The 20761-nt window shown below is 36.6% G+C and overlaps 2 protein-coding genes across 4 annotated transcripts in view; one reads left to right on the top strand and one right to left on the bottom strand.

Moving 5' to 3' along the window:
* Nucleotides 1–20761, bottom strand: part of LOC137006429 (uncharacterized) — a 43966-nt gene that overhangs the window by 12869 nt on the left and 10336 nt on the right. For all 3 annotated transcript variants that reach the window (XM_067367189.1, XM_067367187.1, XM_067367190.1), the window contains exons 5-19: nucleotides 19228–19379; nucleotides 18801–18904; nucleotides 18490–18679; nucleotides 18180–18311; nucleotides 17868–18011; nucleotides 17235–17373; nucleotides 16796–16949; nucleotides 15456–15592; nucleotides 14525–14636; nucleotides 13806–13869; nucleotides 12153–12359; nucleotides 5940–6085; nucleotides 5237–5355; nucleotides 5027–5151; nucleotides 4775–4869 (exon numbers count right to left, since the gene is read on the bottom strand). In XM_067367189.1, coding sequence (XP_067223290.1) covers nucleotides 4775–4869; nucleotides 5027–5151; nucleotides 5237–5355; nucleotides 5940–6085; nucleotides 12153–12359; nucleotides 13806–13869; nucleotides 14525–14636; nucleotides 15456–15592; nucleotides 16796–16949; nucleotides 17235–17373; nucleotides 17868–18011; nucleotides 18180–18311; nucleotides 18490–18679; nucleotides 18801–18904; nucleotides 19228–19379 — 2020 coding nt within the window. The remainder of the gene's footprint in view (nucleotides 1–4774; nucleotides 4870–5026; nucleotides 5152–5236; nucleotides 5356–5939; nucleotides 6086–12152; nucleotides 12360–13805; nucleotides 13870–14524; nucleotides 14637–15455; nucleotides 15593–16795; nucleotides 16950–17234; nucleotides 17374–17867; nucleotides 18012–18179; nucleotides 18312–18489; nucleotides 18680–18800; nucleotides 18905–19227; nucleotides 19380–20761) is intronic.
* LOC137006636 (uncharacterized) lies at nucleotides 7008–8229 on the top strand. Its single transcript, XM_067367556.1, has 2 exons — nucleotides 7008–7847; nucleotides 8218–8229. The coding sequence occupies exons 1-2, from the start codon at nucleotides 7008–7010 to the stop codon at nucleotides 8227–8229; spliced, it is 852 nt and encodes a 283-aa protein (XP_067223657.1).

Below are 20761 nucleotides of genomic sequence, written 5' to 3'. Positions count from 1 at the left end.
CCACTGACATGTAACTGAACAACTGCATTGCTATTCTATGTTTATTTTTAATATACTTAATATACTTAATGTAAATATTGTTTAAACTATGCATATCTTAAAGACCTTCCTAAACTGTACAGAAATGGCAATCATAGCTCTGTTTAAATGTTATTAATTGATAAATTATTTCAAATGAATATATTTTTAGTAAGTTTAATGAATATAATGCCTCTTGCTGGAAATTGAATACTAAAGGTCCAAAATACTTCAAACAAAGTTCTTTCTCATTCTTCATTTGGGGGCAAAAAGAGGTTTGAAAAGGCTGAGCGACAGTATACTGTTTTTAAAACATTTCGACACATCCATGCTGCTGGAGGCAGATTGAGTATGTAAATTTGTTTCACACGTATCCAAGGCAAGCATCCCCTAAACACAACAAATATAGCAGCAGTGAGAGAAGAACAGTTACATCTGGCAGTAGCATTGATCTATTCAATGGCAAAGAAAAAGAACAAGCAATGTAGGTGGTGTGTGTGTCCACTTAACGAAGCACAGATGAGGAAGTGCATTTTTCATACTTCAGAATGTGCGCCTCACAATTTGACGTTCTCTTGAAAAGGGTATCACCATATGTGAAACTTGCTCAAACACACAGGATACCGATTTCCACTACGGAGAGACTGGCCTTGACACTCCGCATACTAGCATGTGGAGCTTCGTTGCAATTTCTTTCCAGGAATGAAATGCCTTCTCCGAATCTTTAAAGTCTCTCTGCATGCGATCGTACAGGTGCTGATACATGTATCAGCTCAGCTATTCTACGCTCCAATGTATTCATGTTCAGTACTGTTGCAAGGGCTGTGTCAACTGTGTGACCGCACAGGGCCTAGCGGCTTGCGCCACAGTAAAGTGACAGCTGACTTGATGATGAAAAGCCAATAGAAAAGTTCATGTTTTTGCCCTTCGAAATACTATAATACTATAAATGACATAGTTAAAAGTGAGACTATGGCCCCTATCATACACCTGGCACAATGCGGCTTCAGGCGCGATGCAAGTGTTTTTTGCTAGTTTCATCCCAACACAGTTATCATTTTCACATCCAGCTCCACATTGTTTGAATGGCAAATGCATTTGCTGATCTGAAAACGAGGTGAGCACACAAACATGCCAAATATTAAAAATAAAAGGATTACAATGTAAAAGATTATTAATGTGTGCATAAAGATAAAAATGCTTTGGTGGAATTCGGCTTGTCTCGTAGATGGTCTGTTCACACGCTTTAACCTCGTACACGAGCAGATCTGTTTCCTCGCTAGAGAAGCATTCAGTTTTTCCACTTAAATTCCACCATGTAAATAGCGAATCCGCAACTGGCTTTTAAAGGGAATGGGAGATGAGACTCTGATTGGTTTATTGCATGTTACACCCAAAACACACCCATTACTCATTAAGAGACTAGGTACAACCCTTTTGGACCATACGCCTGGAGCGCCGACCATTTTTCCGGTCGCTAAACTAGTGCTAGAGTGCTCTGTGTGCAAAGATTATTAAAATAGGGGCCTATGTGTATCGTGACTGTATTATTCTGTTTGTTAAAAAGTGTATTATGCAGTAACTTACAATATTGCTCTGTGCGCGTGACATTTGGTGTGTTTCAATCAGCTCCCTAGCTCATGAATCAGTATATCGTGTACACAAATTTGGTCACTGGTGAGGACAGTAAAGGATGCTGGTTCACTGCACATTGGAATGACACTGACGACTCTGTTTCCGGTGATGTAACATTGACATAAATATTTTGCTTGTTACATAAACGTGCAACATTTCAGCCATAAATTAATTATAAATGTTAGCTAATTGTGTTCGAATTACCTGTCCAACAATGTATGTAAATATAATAAAATAAAAATATGTTTTAAAAACATATATCGCAAGTCGTTATCAGTTGTTATGTGTAGTGAGTTGGCTCACATGATTTACGCTTCAGAACTTCTGTTAAGGGAGCATAGTGCAACCCTGGGTTTTGTGGTGCATTGTGGGATTTTTTAGGGAGCTAACGATCCAGTGAACTGGAAGGATTCTGCAATTGTGGCTGAATCCCAAATGACACTCTAAACCCTCACAATCTTCGGCTGCATCCAAAAACTGGAAAATGCTGCCTTAGGAGGACACATTTTAAGGAAAGAAGGTATCAAGGCATGTCCGAATCCAATGTTAGCTTCACTTCCTATTTCCTAAGATACCTTCATTTGATTGATTTTTGAAGGCAGCAGAGATGTATCCTTCATTGATTTTGATATCCCACAATGCATTCCATTCTGTGACAGTTGAGCTAGAAAAATAAAGATGGCGTCCAAAAGTTGCTCCTGGGCTGCACTGACGGGCTGTGGGACAGCTTCCTCTGAGGCGGGCTCTCGGCAATGGCCTCCATGGCCATAATTGGCTGAATGAGAGCCTCTGGAATGACCTTCGTGGTCAAAACAATGAGAGCATGGTGCTTGGGGACAACGTCTATGGGCGTAACATGACTAGCAGGATAAATCTTTGTGGGCATGGCATGACTGTCAGGAATGGCATCGGTGGATGCAACTAGACAAGCAGGCAGATTGGAAATGGCCCCCGTGGCCTTATTGGACAGATTAGAGCACTCAGGAAAGGTCTCCGTGGCCACAACAGGAACGGTCTCTGGAGAAATAACATGACTGACAAGATCGGCTCCTGTGGGCCTAACATGACTGACTGGAATCTCAGGGATGGCCTCTGTGGCCATAACAGGCAGATTAGGATGCTCTGAAATGGCCTCCTTGGCCAGAACAAGAACAGGCTCTGAGAACATAACATGACTGGCATGATCGTCCTCCTTGGGCGTGACAGGATTAACAGGCGGTTCTGGTAAAGTTACAGTGAACATCACAGATTCCTTCACCAGGGCAAAGACTACTGGTGAAGTGGGCAGCTTTGGATGTGGTTACAACAGACTACATGCTTCTGGGACCTGCAAAAAAGATTGGGAGAAACTGCCCAAAAATAGGTGTGCCAAGCTTGTAGCATCATACTCAAAAATACTTGAGTCTGTAATTGGTGCCAAAGGTGCTTCAAATATGGGAAAATGTGAAGCACTGTGAATACTTTCCAGATGCACTGTAGATACTGCATGAGCCCTTATATCAGAATACCCTGAATATGAGGCACCTGTTTTGAATTCCTGTCATTGTGGTGTTCAACTAGGTCCAGTAGGTCCAGTCCACTATCAGTGTCATGATCATTACTGGGAGTGCCCTTGTCTGCCACTAGAGGGCACTCCAACCTGGACTCTTGTTTTCACCCCTTGGACTTCATTTCCCATAACCCACTTCCCGGACTCATTATCCCGTTCATTGCACCCAGCTGTTTTGTGTTTCATCATTAGTGTCTGTCTATTTATTCCTGGTTTGTTTTCTGCTTTGGTTATGGTGTTTTCATGCATGGATGTTCCTGGTTTCTCTGTTTTGGTTTTCTTTGTGTTTTTCTTGTTTTTTGTACGGACTGTTTCTGTGGATTTTGACCCTTGCCTGTTTCTGGATTTGCGCTTTGGATTGCCCCATTAAAATGCTGCACATGGATCTTACCTTCTTGTCTTTGTGCATCCGTGACAATCAGTATGGGTCTTTTGTATTAGTGGGACGTAACTATCGTTCAAAAAATGTCCTGCTCAACTTAAACTAAACAGCGTTTTCCTGTTGTGAAGCACTTTATGTGGGACATTAGCTTGGTTTACGCTAAGGAACCCTTCACAGTGTCACCGTGGGACTTTATATATTCCCCAAAAGCGTCTTCCGACGCAATGTCAAAGTGACTGAAATCGAAAGGGAATGTCTCTGGTTACTAGCCTCAGGGAATCTGAGGGAACCAAAGTTACATTATTGATCCATGAAAATGTTGATTTTGCTGCTGTAAAACATGCTTTAACGCTTCTTGATGGCGCAATTTTTTAATTTGAATTCATCATAACGAGCATAGGATTTGATGTTTACGGTCTCTGCTGAGAATCACGCCAAACAAACTAAATATTACAAAAGGGTTAAATGATTACAGAAATGTTATTCATAAGTTTTTAAAGTCTTGTTTAACATTGTTTAATCCTCAGAAACGAGTTTGCAGCACAAGTCACAAACAGAGTGAAATGTTATGATTTCATATTAAGTAGATGAGTAAACCGCATTTTTTAAATGTGGCTGAAAACGTCATTGATATGACAATGAAATACAATAGAATCAAAATATTAAAGCAATGATTTTAATATTCATAAATAGGACTATGTACAAATTTGCACGTCAGTTAAGTTGTTCATACTCAAATAATTTACATTTTAGTGCTGTCAAAACATCAATATTTTACTTTTTAGTGCTGTCAATATGTCAATATTGTATGTTTGTGTGTATGAAAACATAAGTAAATGTACGTGGTACTACTACACTTGACATAAAAATACAATCTCATTCATGTGAGATCACATTGTTAGTGCAGTGGAACAGTGTTAATTTCGTTGACTAAATATTTTCGTCATTATTTTCATCACAAACATATTTTTGCGGACGAAAACAAAACGAAAACTAAAAAAGAAGTCACTGATGGAGACCAAAACTATGGCCACTGAGTGGAACCAAAGCAACAGATTAGGCAAGTGGCCAGGCCAAAATCCAGCAAAGAGCTGGCCAGCAGAGACTAAGGGTGACAATTGCTATTACATCTTGAATTATAATGTATAGGCCTAGTATATTTTAATTCAGGGTTTAATGCTAATACTTACTTCTCTGTCATTGTCACTTTGTTGTGTATCTGTGGAGGTAATTTCACCTCAGGTCTGACATCATAGCCACATGTCGCAAAAATGTTTAGGTTAGCCTGTCAAATACATGAGTAAAACAATTAGTGATAAACTTAAGATTCCACTGTTTATTTGCAATTACAGTAAAAAGGACATTTTAAGCCCATTGTGATTTTTAGTACATTTTTGCAAACATTATAATGCATGAAATGTGAGTTGTCCTATATGTTATACCACTGTTTTAATTGCTGATATATCAAAGTTTTTCTTTTCCTTCCTTTGTTCCATTGACAAGACTGTTTCCATCTCAAAGAGTTGCAAGGCAGCTTTGGCTGTTTCAGGCTTAAAACAGCAACCACCTAAAAAATAAAGAATTCAACATTAATAATTAACTAATGAAAACAATATGAAATGCAGTTAAGAAGCCTCAAATGAAAAAGTTACCTGTAACATTGCTGATCCCATGCAACACAGTATTCTCCACTTTACCAATTAGCACAGCATCAACAACAATATTTGAAGCCATCAATGTGGTCGCAGTGTCAACTGGATTCGATTTTGATCTGGTTTTTTATTAGAAGGAAATAATATTGTCATGAACCCGAATGCAGATGAAACTAAACATTTATTAATAGATGCAAAAACACAAAGAATCCCCACAGGGCAAAAACAGTCCAAAACAGGTGGAGGACAAAAGCAGCGTGGCTGGACCTTTCATAGGGTTAGGGCAGCTGAACCAAAGCAACAGACTAGGTAAGTTGGTCAGGCCAAAGTCCAGCAAAGGGCCGGCCAGCAGAGGAGAGTCAAGGTGACAGCAGGATATCCAGAAGTGTCAGGAAGAAAGCTAGAAGTGATGAGAAGCCAGAAAGCAAGTCCACCAGGAAAATGACAAGCAAAACTGTCAAAGGCCATGTTGAGCCAAGACCACCAAAAATACTTATTCACTGTGCAAATAGATTAATATAATTACAATGAACAGCCACAAGACAGAACACACAGGAAGAATAAATAACTGTTTTGCTTTCATTTCCCCCCATAGACAAGCTATATATGGCTATAGGTGCCATAGCAAGGTGGTTAACACAATTTGTTTTACTATATTTTTTTAGAAACTAAAACTGGTATTGGAGAGTGACTAAAAACACACCCAACATCATTTCCATCTGTCAAGCATATAATGCGACATTTGCAATCTGGAAATCTCTCTCTGATATGTTTGAGTTCTTGGCATCCATGATTTAATGCATCATATAAAACAGTCCTTCCATTTGCCTGAAGTCCATGAACATACTCCTAAACAAGGAAATAATGAAGTGAATTCTAAAGTAATAAATGCAATGAACCCCCCCCCCCCCCTCCTCCCCCCTCCCCTCCTTTAAACTATCCCTTTAAACTATCCCTTTAAATTAATTAATTTAAAGGGATAGTTCACCCAAAAATGAAAAATTGATGTTTATCTGCTTACCCCTTACATCCAAGATGTAGGTGACTTTGTTTCTTCAGTAGAACACAAATGATGATTTTAACTCAACACAATCTATGAGAGTTAAATAAACATGCACAGACAAATCCAAATTTAACCATGCAGCTCGTGACAACACATTGATGTCCTAAGACATGAAACGATCGGTTTGTGTGAGAAACTGAACAGTATTTATATCATTTTTTACCTTTAAAACACCACTATGTCCAGCTGCCTTGAGCATCTGGTGTGTGAGGTCTGAAAACGCGCTCTGATGCCGGATGTGATCGTCAGTGAGTGCAAGCGATCACTTCTGGCATCAGAGCGCGTTTTTTGGCAAAACTGTCAAAGGCCATGTTGAGCCAAGACCACCAGAAATACTTATTCACTGTGCAAATAGATTAATATAATTACAATGAACAGCCACAAGACAGAACACACAGCCTTGAGCCTTGCTCCTGGGATCGATTGCTCCTGTCTGCCTCTGCCTCGCTGCTGGTGTTTGCGTCTCCGTATAGCTTTGTTTTCTCTTACTTTTATTGAATCTCTTACTTTTATTCATTGTTGCTTATATTATTATTATTGCCTACCACATTAATCTGACGTCGCTAGCCTGTAATCTTTGAATCTAAATCGCTGTTACAACGCGTTTGCATCTCGCTTGTTAACTTGTCATCAGTCTCGCGCGCTCCTTTTCAACGCGTTCATCAAACAGCTGTGGTAACTCGGATCAGTCTACAAACACGGTGAGTCATGTCATCCTTTCCCACTGTTATCACGTGTTCAGTTTGTCACATGTTCAGTATAGCTCTCTCTGTCAGCGACGAGGGATTTACATATCATAAATGTAGGGAAATAGTCAGGCTGACAGAGAGAATCTCAGAATTAGAGACACGCATCCAAACTTTAATCGAGGATAGTAAGAATGCAGGGGCTTCAGATACTGTTTTGGATGCGACTAGCTTAGTGAACTCTGTACATTGTTCGGTTCTGGCTGTAGAGCCTGCGCAGCAGGGCACTTGGGTAACGGTGAGGCGGCCTAGCCGCGGAAAACACCACTCTTCCCTTCCATTAAGAACATCAAACAGGTTCTCCCCACTCAGTGACGCACCCACTGAGAATCCTGTTGAAAGTGCTCTAGTTATTGGCGATTCTATTACACGGAACGTGAAAATAGAGACACCAGCCACCATAGTCACATGTTTGCCGGGAGCCAGAGCACCTGACATCAAAGCAAATTTAAAAGTGCTGGCTAATGCTAATCGTAAATACTCTAAAATTATTATTCATGTCGGCACAAATGATGTTCGACTTCGCCAATCGGAGATCACTAAAATTAACATTAAAGAGGTGTGTGAACTCACAAGCACAATGTCAGGAGAAGTAATTTGTTCTGGCCCTCTTCCTGTTCGTCGGAGTGATGAGATAGTTAGCAGATTATCATCACTCAATGGCTGGCTGTCTAAGTGGTGTCCGCAGAATAATATAGGTTTCATAGACAATTGGAAAAGCTTTTGGGGCAGACCTGACCTGTTGAAAAGAGATGGTATTCATCCATCCCGGGATGGTGCTGCTCTTCTGTCTAGTAATATGGCACATAGTTTTAGAGCTGAAACATGACAAACTGGGGCCCAGGACAGGAAGCAGACAAACTGGCTAAACCGACCGTCTGCTAGCTGCCTCACGTTACAGAAGTCAGATAATTCCCAACACATAGAAACTCTTGCACCTAGATATTATCACATAGAGACTGTGTCTGTACCCCGAATTAGTAAAAACAAAAAACTTCCAAACCCATTAAATGGTAAAAATTTAATTGATGTTCAACAAATAAAAAATAGAGATAATAATGATAAACAAATGATAAAGCTTGGGTTGTTAAATATTAGATCACTTTCTTCAAAAGCACTTATTGTAAACGATATTATTACAGACAATAATCTTGATGTGCTGTGTTTGACAGAAACCTGGCTAAAACCGGACGATTACATTACTTTAAATGAGTCTAGTCCTCAAGATTATGATTATCGACACAATCCTCGACAGAAAGGCAAAGGGGGAGGTGTTGCTGTAATTTATAGTAATATTTACAGTATCAGCCAGAAGTCTTTCAAATATAATTCCTTCGAAGTGATGGTGCTTTACGTAACATTATGTAAGTTGACATTTGTGCTGGCTACTGTATACAGACCACCAGGACACCATACAGACTTTATCAAAGAGATTGCCGATTTTCTATCAGAATTAGTACTAGCTGCAGATAAAGTCCTTGTTGTTGGTGATTTTAATATCCATGTAGATAATAAAAAAGACTCATTGGGATTGGCATTTACAGACATTCTAAACTCTATTGGTGTTAGACAACACGTGTCAGGACCCACTCATTGTCGTAATCATACTTTAGATCTAATATTGTCACATGGAATCGATATTGATGCCGTTGAAATTCTGCAGCAGAGTGACGACATCTCAGATCATTATCTAGTCTCGTGTATACTACATTTAGTCAAAGAGGCTAAACTGCCTCTCTGCCATAAATATGGTAGAACCATCACTTCTACCACTAAAGATTGCTTTATAAATAATCTTCCTGATCAGTTTCATCGCTTTAGCATACCAGACAGCTTAGAAGACCTCGATATTGCAACAGAAACTATTGCCTCTGTCTTTTCCAGCACATTAGACTCAGTTGCTCCTTTGCGTTTAAAAAAGATTAAGGAAATTAATCCAACACCATGGTACAATGAGCACACTCGGGCCCTAAAAACAGCAGTTAGAAAAATGGAGCGCAGCTGGAAGAAAACAAAACTAGAAGTATTTCGCATTTCGTGGAGAGAGAAAATGACTGAGTACAGAAAGGCCTTAAAAACCGCTAGATCTGCCTATTTTTCAAAACTTTTAGAAGAACATAAACACAACCCTAGGTATTTATTTGACACAGTGGCTAAATTAACAAGAAATAAAGCTTCAACTTCTGATGTTTCCAAAGAGCACAGCAGTAATGACTTTATGAACTTCTTTACTTGCAAAATTGATAATATTAGAGAAAAAATTATAACCATGCAACCGTCTACTTCAGTCTTGTGTCAGACAGTGCATTGTAGTGTCCCTGAAGAAAAATTCAATTCATTTACTGCTTTAGGAGAGGAAGAATTGTCTAAACTTGTTAAATCATCAAAATCATCCACATGTATGTTAGACCCTATACCGACTAAGCTATTGAAAGAGATGCTTCCAGAGGTCATAGATCCTCTTCTTAATATTGTTAATTCATCTTTATCACTAGGATACGTACCAAAAACCTTTAAGCTGGCTGTTATTAAACCTCTTATTAAAAAACCACAACTTGATCCTAGAGAATTAGTCAATTACAGGCCGATCTCAAATCTCACTTTTCTGTCAAAAATACTAGAAAAGGCAGTTTCATCACAACTATGTTCCTTTTTAGAAAGAAATAGTATCTGTGAAGATTTCCAGTCAGGATTTAGACCATACCATAGTACTGAGACTCTCTATTAGTGTTACTGGATCTTAGTGCTGCATTTGACACTATTGATCACAATATTCTTCTAAACAGACTCGAAAATTATGTTGGCATTAGTGGAATTGCATTGGCATGGTTCAAATCATACTTATCTGACCGTTATCAGTTTGTAGTAGTAAACGATGAGATGTCATATCAATCACAAGTTCAATATGGAGTACCACAAGGCTCAGTACTAGGACCGTTGCTTTTCACTCTGTACATGCTACCGTTGGGAGATATCATTAGGAAGCATGGCGTTAGTTTTCATTGTTACGCTGATGATACTCAGCTCTATATTTCTTCACGCCCTGACGAAACTTACTAATTCGCTAAATTAACAGAATGTATAGCTGATATAAAAAACTGGATGACCAGTAATTTCCTACTACTAAATTCAGGAAAAACAGAGATTCTAATTTTTGGACCAAAAACTTCTTCACGTAATAACCTAGAATACTGTCTAACACTTGATGGCTGCTCTGTTAAGTCTTCGTCGTCAGTTAGGAACCTGGGTGTGCTCTTTGATACCAATCTTTCATTTGAAGGCCATGTTACTAGCATCTGTGAAACCACATTCTTCCATCTGAAAAATATATCTAAACTACGACATATGCTCTCAATGAAGAATGCAGAACAGTTAGTTCATGCGTTTATGACCTCAAGGCTAGACTACTGTAACGCTCTACTGGGTGGTTGTTCTGCTCGCTTGATAAATAAACTACAGCTCGTACAAAATGTAGCAGCTAGAGTTCTTACTAGAACTAGGAAGTATGACCATATTAGCCCAGTTCTGTCATCACTGCATTGGCTTCCTGTTAAACATCGTATAGACTTTAAAATCTTGCTAATTACTTACAAAGCACTAAATGGTTTAGCTCCCCAGTACCTAAGCGAGCTCTTAACGCATTATAGTCCTTCACGTTTATTGCGATCTCAGAATTCAGGCCAGCTGATAATACCTAGAATATCAAAATCAACCACAGGCGGTAGATCCTTCTCCTATTTGGCACCTAAACTCTGGAACAATCTTCCTAGCATTGTTCGGGATGCAGACACACTCTGTCAGTTTAAATCTAGACTAAAAACGCATCTCTTTAACCTGGCATACACATAACACATTATCAGTTTATATTTTCAAATCCGTTAAAGGATTATTAGGCTGCATAAATTAGGTCAGCTGGAACCGGGAACACTTCCTATAACAACAGATGTACTCGTTACATCAGAAGAAGAATGGCATCTACGCTAATGTTAGTCTTTCTGTTTATCCCGAGGTTTATCATAGTCAACCGGATCTGGGCCGTATCCAGCTGAGACCAAGGACCGTATCCAGCTGAGACCAAGGACCGGTGCCATGACACGACCACAACGCAGCCCTGAAGTATCAGCAGAGATCGAGTCAACTAGATCATCCATTGTGAAGACATCATCAACACTACAGCCAGTGCCACAGCTCCTCAACAGACCGTCCATACCGGCGTGATGAATACGATCCTCAACTGGATGGAACTGAAATAAATACTTTGATTGTTGTGATCCTATCAGACTTATGATAGCAACCTGATTCGTAACAAAGCACTGTTCGCCAGAGGAGAACTGGCCCCCCGACTAAGCCTGGTTTCTCCCAAGGTTTTTTTTCTCCATTTTAACACCTATTTGCCACTTGTTTGCCACCTGATGTCACCTGATGGAGTTTGGGTTCCTTGCCGCTGTCGCCTTTGGCTTGCTTAGTTGGGGACACTTGACATTCAACAGTATTCTTGACATTTATTCAACAGTGCTTCTGATCTGCCTGACACTATTATTTAAGAGCTGCTGTGCAGCCAAATTATGTACCAGTTATCAATGTAAAGCTGCTTTGACACAATTTGCATTGTAAAAAGCGCTATATAAATAAAGGTGACTTGACTTGACTTGAGCATCTGGTGTGTGAGGTCAAAAAACGCGCTCTGATGCCATATGTGATCGTCAGTGAGTGCAAGCGATCACTTCTGGCATCAGAGCGCGTTTTTTGACCTCACACACCAGATGCTCAAGGCAGTTGAACATAGTGGTGTTTTAGAAGTAAAAATACTATTCGGTTTCTCGTTCAAACCGATCATTTCGTGTCTTAGGACATCAATGTGTCGTCACGAGCCACAGGGTTTAATTTGGATTTGTCTGTGCATGTTTTTTTTTATAGATGAAGTTCCCATTGACATGCATTATTAGACTGCAACGGTTGGAGTTAAAAATCATCATTTGTGTTCTACTGAATAAACAAAGTCACCATCTTGGATGCGCTGGGGGTAAGCAGATAAACATCACATTTTCATTTTTGGGTGAACTATCCCTTTAAAAAAAGCTAAAATGATACAAGTCTCTTAACTTACCTTAAAGGTTTCCACTGTTTCTGTGAATGTGTGAAGCGTTTTTACAACAGAGTCAAATTTGACAAGGCAAATAACTTGGTCAAAATTATAAGCCATGCATCTGTTTGAAAAGCTGTCGAATATTTCTTTGAGGGCTTCAATTCGCTTCATTTTGCAGTCTTCGTCAAAACATTCCTCACCCATGGAGGAACTTGAATCAAAGAGGACCTTTAAAAAAAAAAGACAAATTTATATATATATATATATATATATATATATATATATATATATATATATATATATATATATACAGTTGCAAGTAAAAGTTTGTGAACCACTTGCAGAATCTTTGAAAATATGAATAATTTTAACACAATAAGAGATCATACAAAATGCGTGATATTATTATTTTTTTAGTACTGTCCTGAGTAAGATATTTTACATACAATATGTTTGCATTTAGTTCACAAGACAAAAAATGAGTATGTGAAGCATTGATTCTCAATACTGTGTGTGGTTACCTGATGATCCACGACTGTTTTTATGTTTTGTGATGGTTGTTCATGAGTCTCTTGTTTGTCCTGAGCAGTTAAACTGAGCTCTGTTCTTCAGAAAAATCCTCCAGATCCTGCAGATTCATCAGTTTTCAAGCATTTTTGCATAATTGAACCCTTTCCAGCAGTGACTGAATGATTTTGAGATCCATCTTTTCACACTGAGGACAACTGAGGGACTCAAACTCAACTATTAAAAAAGGTTCAAACATTCACTGATGCTCCAGAAGGAAACACGATGCATTAAGAGACGGGGTGTGAAAACTTTTGAACAGGATGAAGATGTCACAATTTTTCTTATTTTGTTTAAATATCATTGTTTTTCATTTAGTACTGCCCTTCAGAAGCAACAGAAGATACTTGCATGTTTCCTGGAAGACAAATTAAATACAATTTACCTTGATATTTGAATTCAAAAGTTTTCACCCCCGACTCTTAATGTGCCGTGTTTTCTTCTGGAGCATCAGTGAATGTTTGAACCTTTTTTAAAGGTGCTCTAAGCGATGTCAAGCGTTTTTAGGCCAAAACATTTTTTGTTACATACAGCAAACATCTCCTCACTATCCGCTAGCTGCCTGTCCCCTGAACACACTGTAAAAAAAACATTGTCCTCCGTGTGAAAAGATGGATCTCAAAATCATTCAGTCACTGCTGGAAAGGGTTCAATTATGCAAAAATGCTTGAAAACTGATGAATCTGCAGGATCTGGAGGATTTTTCTGAAGAACAGAGCTCAGTTTAACTGCTCAGGACAAACAAGATACTCATGAACAACCATCACAAAACACACAAACAGTCGTGGATCATCAGGTGGCCACACACAGTACTGAGAATCAATGCTTCACATACTTATGAATGGGGTTATTTTTTTGTCTTATGGATTATATGTAAACATCTTTTATGTAAAATATCTTACTCAGGACAGTACTAAAAAAAAATAATATCATGCATTTGGTATGATCTCTCTTATTGTGTTCATATTATTCACATTTTCACAGATTCTGCAAGTGCTTCACAAACTTTTTCTTGCAACAAAATACAATACAAATATATATACAATAATATATATAATATTAGTACAATAATTGATATTAGAAATTTCTGTATAACAGTAAACCTACCACAATAGCTTCTTTAGGAGTCTTAGTGACTTTTAGAGTTAGATCATCTCTGACATCTCTCAGCCTAGGAAGTCATTTAAAGTACAATCTGTCACAGGCTGTTTGTAAAGCTTACATATTAATAAAACATTGTCCTGTGATTATATTTTACAGTATGCTCATCAATTTAAACATTGGTTTACAAATTTCTTGGTGCTACTTTTTCAATACAGTAGTCATTGGTAAAATATAAATAAAACTCTACTTTGTTTACTTCATTTAAATATAATAAAATAACAAAATCATTAAAAGTTTATAAATATTTTCTTTGCCTGAGCAGTGTTGCTGCTGTCCTAAATATTTAAAGTGTAACTAAAAAGGTAATAGGCTAAATACTGCAAGAATTCAGTTATTTTTCATGGCCAGCTTCACTTGATGAATAAAACGTGCCAATAACTTCCAGCACTGATATTTACATTCCACCACATGAAATAGCAAAATCTCTAGTAATATTCATTTTATATTGCTACCACAATATAGATCTTTATACCACCCAGTCCTAAAAGTAAATGCTAATCAAACATTGAAAGTAAAGATACATGCAGATATACCACATTAGGCTAGCAAATAAGATTTGTATTATAATAAGGTGTTAAAAATATGACAGAACAAGATAAGATTGTAATCCATCATTTTGATGAAGTTGATTAGATAGATGAACAAAGAAAACATTCACTTACATGTGAGCCAGTTCAAATACATTCACTGTGACGTTTTTTCCAGCAAGAGGGTCAAAAACAATCATGTTTAGAGGTGTTGCTTTATCTTTATTAATGAACACACCAACTTTTTCTGTAATAGTAAAATATTTGTTAATAGCCCTGAATAATACTAGTGATGATCTACTAGTAATACAGTGTATAATAATATCAGTGTTAAAGGATTAGTTCACTTTCAAATAAAAATTTCCTGATAATTTACTCTCCTCCATGTCATCCAAGATGTTCATGTCTTTCTTTCTTCAGTGGAAAAGAAATTAAGAGGAAAACTCTTCTCCATATAGTGAACTTCACTGGGGTTCAACGGGTTGAAGGTCCAAATGTCAGTTTCAGTGCAGCTTCAAAGAGCTCTACATGATCCCAGACGAGGAATAAGAGTCTTATCTAGAGAAACCATCGCTCATTTTCTAAAAAAATACAACTGTATATGCTTTATAAACACAAAATATCGCCTTGAACGTACTTCTGGTTTCCGTATTCTTCAAAAAGCTTACGCTGTATGTTCTACGCCTTCCCTATTCTACTTACGGAATGAACGCAGCGCCAGTTCTGTTTTTTCCATAAATAGGGAAGGATTTTGTTTATATAAAGCATATACATTTACATTTTTTTTAGAAAATGTCCGATGGTTTCTCTAGATAAGACTCTTATTCCTCGTCTGGGATCATGTAGAGCTCTTTGAAGCTGCACTGAAACTGACATTTGGACCTTCAACCCGTTGAACCCCAGTGAAGTTCACTATATGGAGAAGAGTTTTCCTCTTAATTTCTTTTCCACTGAAGAAAGAAAGACATGAACATCTTGGATGACATGGGGGTGAGTAAACTATCAGGAAAATTTTATTTGAAAGTGAACTAATCCTTTAACACTATTTATAATGGACACAATTTACCATGACTGAGATGAATCAGGCGTGGTCCTTCAATTCCGATATCCTTTAGATGTAGCGGTGGAGTTATCATCAGATGAGGATACTTTTCCACTTCCTTTTTCATTTGGAGAAATGTTTTCTCTGAATTGATGTTGAAACTAAAAGAGTACATTGTCATCAGGATTAGCATTATGGATAAATGTTATAATTCATATGATTATTATTCATGTGATTATTTATTGTTTATGATAACATCAAAAAATAATTTTTAACAACACAAAAAACTCATTTTTATGGGTTAAATCAGGTAAAATGGCTCTTTAATGTCCTCTTCCAATTAGTAATTGCATTACACTGTTGTTGTTTTTAATATTATTAATTAACCAAAATATTTTAACCTTTGTATAATATAATCAGACAAAAAACAAATAACTTTTCTGGTGTAGTAAATTTGCCTAATAGCTGGAGAAGGGTCTGTCTGTAAACCATGCAAACTCCACACAGAAAGGACTCAAGGGATCAAACCAGGGACCTTCTCGCTGTGAGGAACAGTGCTACACTGAGCCACTCTTTCTCATTTGTTGGCCATATATGCTTATTTTAATTTAAGAGCAGATGTGCCCATTTTTAACTTCAGTGGCTTCTCGTGTCAGGCACTTCCTATTATTTTTATTTTATTTTGTGTTTTGCACCTTGATGTTGAAAACTTGTATTTGTTATCATATTATTTTAAATTGTAATCTTAAACACAGTGGTTTGTTGAGCAAAGAGTTTTGTTTATTGCCCTTTGTTTTTCTTCTAGTTAGGCTATTTAACTAAAGTAGCTTTGCACATAAAAAAAAAAAAGCTTACTTCCACTTGTAAAAGGTGTTTGCATTTCAAAAAAGCCCCCAAAAAAGTGACCTGCATTCTGCAAGACCGCAAATTTATATGAAGTGTGCCATGTAGGACACTTACGATGTGGAGTGCTCTGGTACTAGACCCATGAAACACTCTCAGCGTAAGTGCTCAAACATTTGTACAAGTGGCTGCTTCAGTAAATCTGCATTTTTTTTCTTTTTCAAGTTTTGCTTATTTTTTCACTTAATTTTATGGTAAGATTTAGTGTATTATTTTCTAAAGCAATGAGCATTATTTTTTCAGTGCCAATTACTGGGCATTTCATTTTCAAACTATATGTGATACGTGCAAGTAACGTAAACTGTTAAACGTAATAAGATATTTTCACATGCATATTCATTTTAGAAAATATAGATGCATAATTTATATAATGTTTCATTCTATGTTAATTATAACTATGTACAAAAAGTCAGAAAGTTTAAAAAAGAGAGAGAAAACCAATGAAAAGATTTGTCCTATACCTGGAACCAAGTGTAGTACCATCATAGCCAGTCCATTGAAGGTAGTAATGCATAAATGGAGGGAGACTGAGCAAAACCTTTTCAACATCAGTTGCTTTTTTAATTGATGTTTCTTTAAGGTTCAGCTCACTGCAGTTAGGAATTTTTTCACCCTCTTTAAAAACATAATGAGAAGAAAAAGAAGAAGAAGGCGGCGAAATGTTTAAGACATAAATTTTATCCTTGTCTGACATTAATAATGAACTTTGCTTGATTAAATATCGATTTGTTTCCTTAAAATTATTTATATCAATATTATCAATATTTCTGGAAATACTAACAGATAACACGTACATACAGTAGACATACAGTACATGCTGTTATGCCGGGATAATCAAAATAACTGCAAAATATATAACCTGCCATACAACACAAACAATCAAAAGGACGAGACATTTACCTCTAATTTTACTCAGCACATACATCCTTTCAAAAACCTCAGGCACACCTGGTACACGCACCGGCTCAGAGAATCGCAGATTTGTTGACTGCGCCTTCATGCACATTGAGGCGTATATTTCACGCTCTGTGCTTTCATCCTGCAGAGATTTTTTTTTTTTTTTTAAATGACTGAATCATTAGGAGTGGTTGTTAACTGTCATTGTTTTGTTGGTATGACTCTTAAAGTGCTAGTGTTAAACATCAGTAAGGTGAAAACATGTAAAGTGGAACACATATGACATGCCCCCAGAAATAATGACAGAACAAAGAGAGCAATTTTATTTAATCTTATAGGATGAACTTAATACTACTTTTTAATCATCGATTCATATGCATGTATAAGATTAATTAACCTTAAGTGTCTCACAGTTCTTCCACTTTACCTGTATTCAGACTACAAACTCTTTTATTTATTTATTTTTTATTTTTTTAACTTGTGTCTGCTTCTCATTAGTTTTAATTCTCAATATGAGCTGTTCATATTAATTTGAAATAAATGGGTTAAATTCCCTGTATAAAAAACAATAGCAATTTATACCAATTAAACAATTCTGAGACGTTTATAAATGTGCATTAATTAATGCAATTATACCTCTGATTGAGACATAAGGTAGGCCCAGCAAACTGGGGCATACTCAAAAACATCAATGTCCTCAATTATCCGGTCATCAGATCTTTTGGTAAGGCTGGGTAACAACTCCCTGAAGAGATAGTAAAGTCCTTCAACAATGGCTATCTGAAACACAATACAACAAAATTATCATTATATCTTTTTATCTATCTATCTATCTATCTATCTATCTATCTATCTATCTATCTATCTATCTATCTATCTATAACATCATTATAAATAAATGTTTCTATTGATTCTATTTGATTCTATTTAAGAGCAACATATACTCACCTTCTGGATGCGTGTACCAGCCTCGTTTCGGCAAAAAGTCTGATACAAGCTCTGGGCTAAGGCATTGCATCCACTTATTTTTCGAATATATGCAATCACTTTCTTGAACCCATCTCCACGATTTTTCATTCTCTAGAAATTCAGAGTAGGTGATTGATTTGATTAATCACCCCCAAAATTTATTTCATAGAAACACACAGAACTTTTACAGTATGGCTTGAAATAAAACATCTTGTGACATCACTATTTTGCATGTTAAGATAATTATTTTAATAATAAAAGAAGATAAAGATCAGAAAGGGAAAATTACAATGGCAGTCAAAGTTGAGAAAAAAATGCTGAGACCCTTCTCGGTTTGTTTCACAGATGGTTTGATATCACTGCAGAATTCAATCATCTGTGGTGTTTCATCATGAAATGAAGACAGAGAGAAATCCAGAAATGTGTCTTCATTAATCCCAAGATTAAACAGCGGTTCACTGACATTCCATTCATAGTCTCTATAAAGAAGGGCAACATTAAATATTGACAATTAACCCATAGACACAAGTACCAATTTCCAGGGATGTATTTGTTACAGTTTAGTACTTTGTATAGTATGTCAAAAAATATATATATTACTTCAAGAGAAGCAAATGTGATGGTATTCCACTCTCGAGTGAAAGCCGTCCTCTCAACTGAGCCAGTGTGTCATGTGCCAAGTCTACATGGATTTCATATCTGCCCTGTTTATTAAAAATAAATAAATAAATAAAAGTGTATAAATAAATTATATGCTCTGGCATATATTGAATAATTTACATAGAACACTAAGATTACAATTTTATCACCTTATAAAGTATCAAAATTAATGTATTTTCAAAAGACAGGTGTAAAAGTTAATAACAAAAGAAGCGTATCTACACAGCTTTTGACATGTAACCAATTCATTACTTAAATGCAAATAATTTTCCAGAGACATATTTCCTTATGGTTCTGGCAATAAGAATTTTCTTTTTTTTTTTTTTTTTTTTTTTTTTTTGTAGCAAAAACATTTTAGGCTTGATACTTTTAGCATCACTTGACAGAAGACAGTGTCTTCGCCTTCATTTCTTATGTTGTTTTGCAGGGTTTGGCTGGGAGATTCTCTTAAATTTTCTTTTGGTGTAAATATGGCATACAATTCACTTCCATTTTCAATGTGCCTGTCTTTCAAGGACCCTGTGAGAACAGACAAAAAATTATTCTGAGTACAATCAGTGAGAAAGTAACATTATCATTAGACAGTAATCATTGTTAATAGACAATCATTTAGACCAGGGTTCCTCAAAACCAGTCCTGGAGGTCTACTGCTCTACAGAGTTTTACTTCAACCCTAATCAAATACACCTGAACAAGCTAATAAAGGTCTTTAGGTTACTATAAAATTACAGGTAAGTGGGTTTGATCAGTGTTGGAGCTAAACACTGCAGCATAGTGGACCTCCAGGGCCAGATGTGAGGAACTGTGATTTAGACTGTAGCATTAAATAGAGAAAAAAAATATTTTGCTGAAAATTGTAATTTTGAAACAGATTGCGTTCTGATCATGGTATTATTATGACAAATATATTAAAGTGCACCATTAATAGAATTGCTGTGTTTAAAATACTTTGAATCAAATACTTCCCTACTATAGTATGTGAAAAACAGTACACCAACAGAGTAGTATGTCTGAATACATATTTGAAAAACAGGAGGCAAAAAGTACCTGGATGACCTCTTACTATAGCAAGATTCTGACATGTGCATTCAATGGACACTTTAGTACTCCATGATGCCACATGACAATGCCAACCCTGTGCATGTACACTGTAAAAGACTGTGCTGTAAATTTACAGCCCTCCTTTTTTACAGTATGTTACCATAATACTACCATGGAAATGAACTAATTTCATTTGGGAAACCGATTGCTTCAAACAGTTCAAGTTTAAAAACTTTATACAGCGTTAGTACTGTGAAATTATTTAATTTGAGTCAACTGAAAATTAATATTTCTTAACTGTGAAAACAACGTATCATAGTGAAATAATTAAGAACATGACTTTAACTCAAATCTTTGCAGTTTGTCTAAGCTAATAATAACACACATATATGTGTTTAAGTGCTTAGAAAGCAGTTTATTACTACATCAGTAACCACGCAGTAATGCCTTTAAATAAAGCAAAATGCAGCATAACATCAGTGTTTCTTAGCTCATCGTTGACTGAAGCACAGGTTCTATTCTCCAGCATAATGAATAAATTAAAATGAATGAATTAAACTAAAAGATCACTCCTATATAAACACATACAACACTTCAGTTCAATATTTACTCTCCTTATCAGTTATTGACTTTGCATAACTTTTTCTATTAACTTTCACTAATATTTCAGCAAAATTAACTTGTTTCGTTCAGAAAATCTGACTGTTATGTTTTACAGAATATTACAGTTTTTTCCTCCATTTTATAGCAGGGTTGGCAGTAAATTGCTGTTTTTCTACAATTTGTTGCCGTAAATTAATTTACAGTATATTCCCTTGATTTTATGGTAATCTACTGGCAGCTGTGGTTGTCCACACTAC

Source organism: Chanodichthys erythropterus, chromosome 18 (genome assembly GCF_024489055.1).
Source record: "Chanodichthys erythropterus isolate Z2021 chromosome 18, ASM2448905v1, whole genome shotgun sequence".
NCBI lineage: Eukaryota > Metazoa > Chordata > Actinopteri > Cypriniformes > Xenocyprididae > Chanodichthys > Chanodichthys erythropterus.
The sequence above is the reverse complement of the archived record's forward strand: the minus strand, read 5'-3'. Positions and strand labels throughout refer to the sequence as shown.

What these genes read in the sequence shown, in the direction of transcription:
- LOC137006636 (XM_067367556.1), top strand. Translation starts at nt 7,008, where the DNA reads ATGTCATCCTTTCCCACTGTTATCACGTGTTCAGTTTGTCACATGTTC.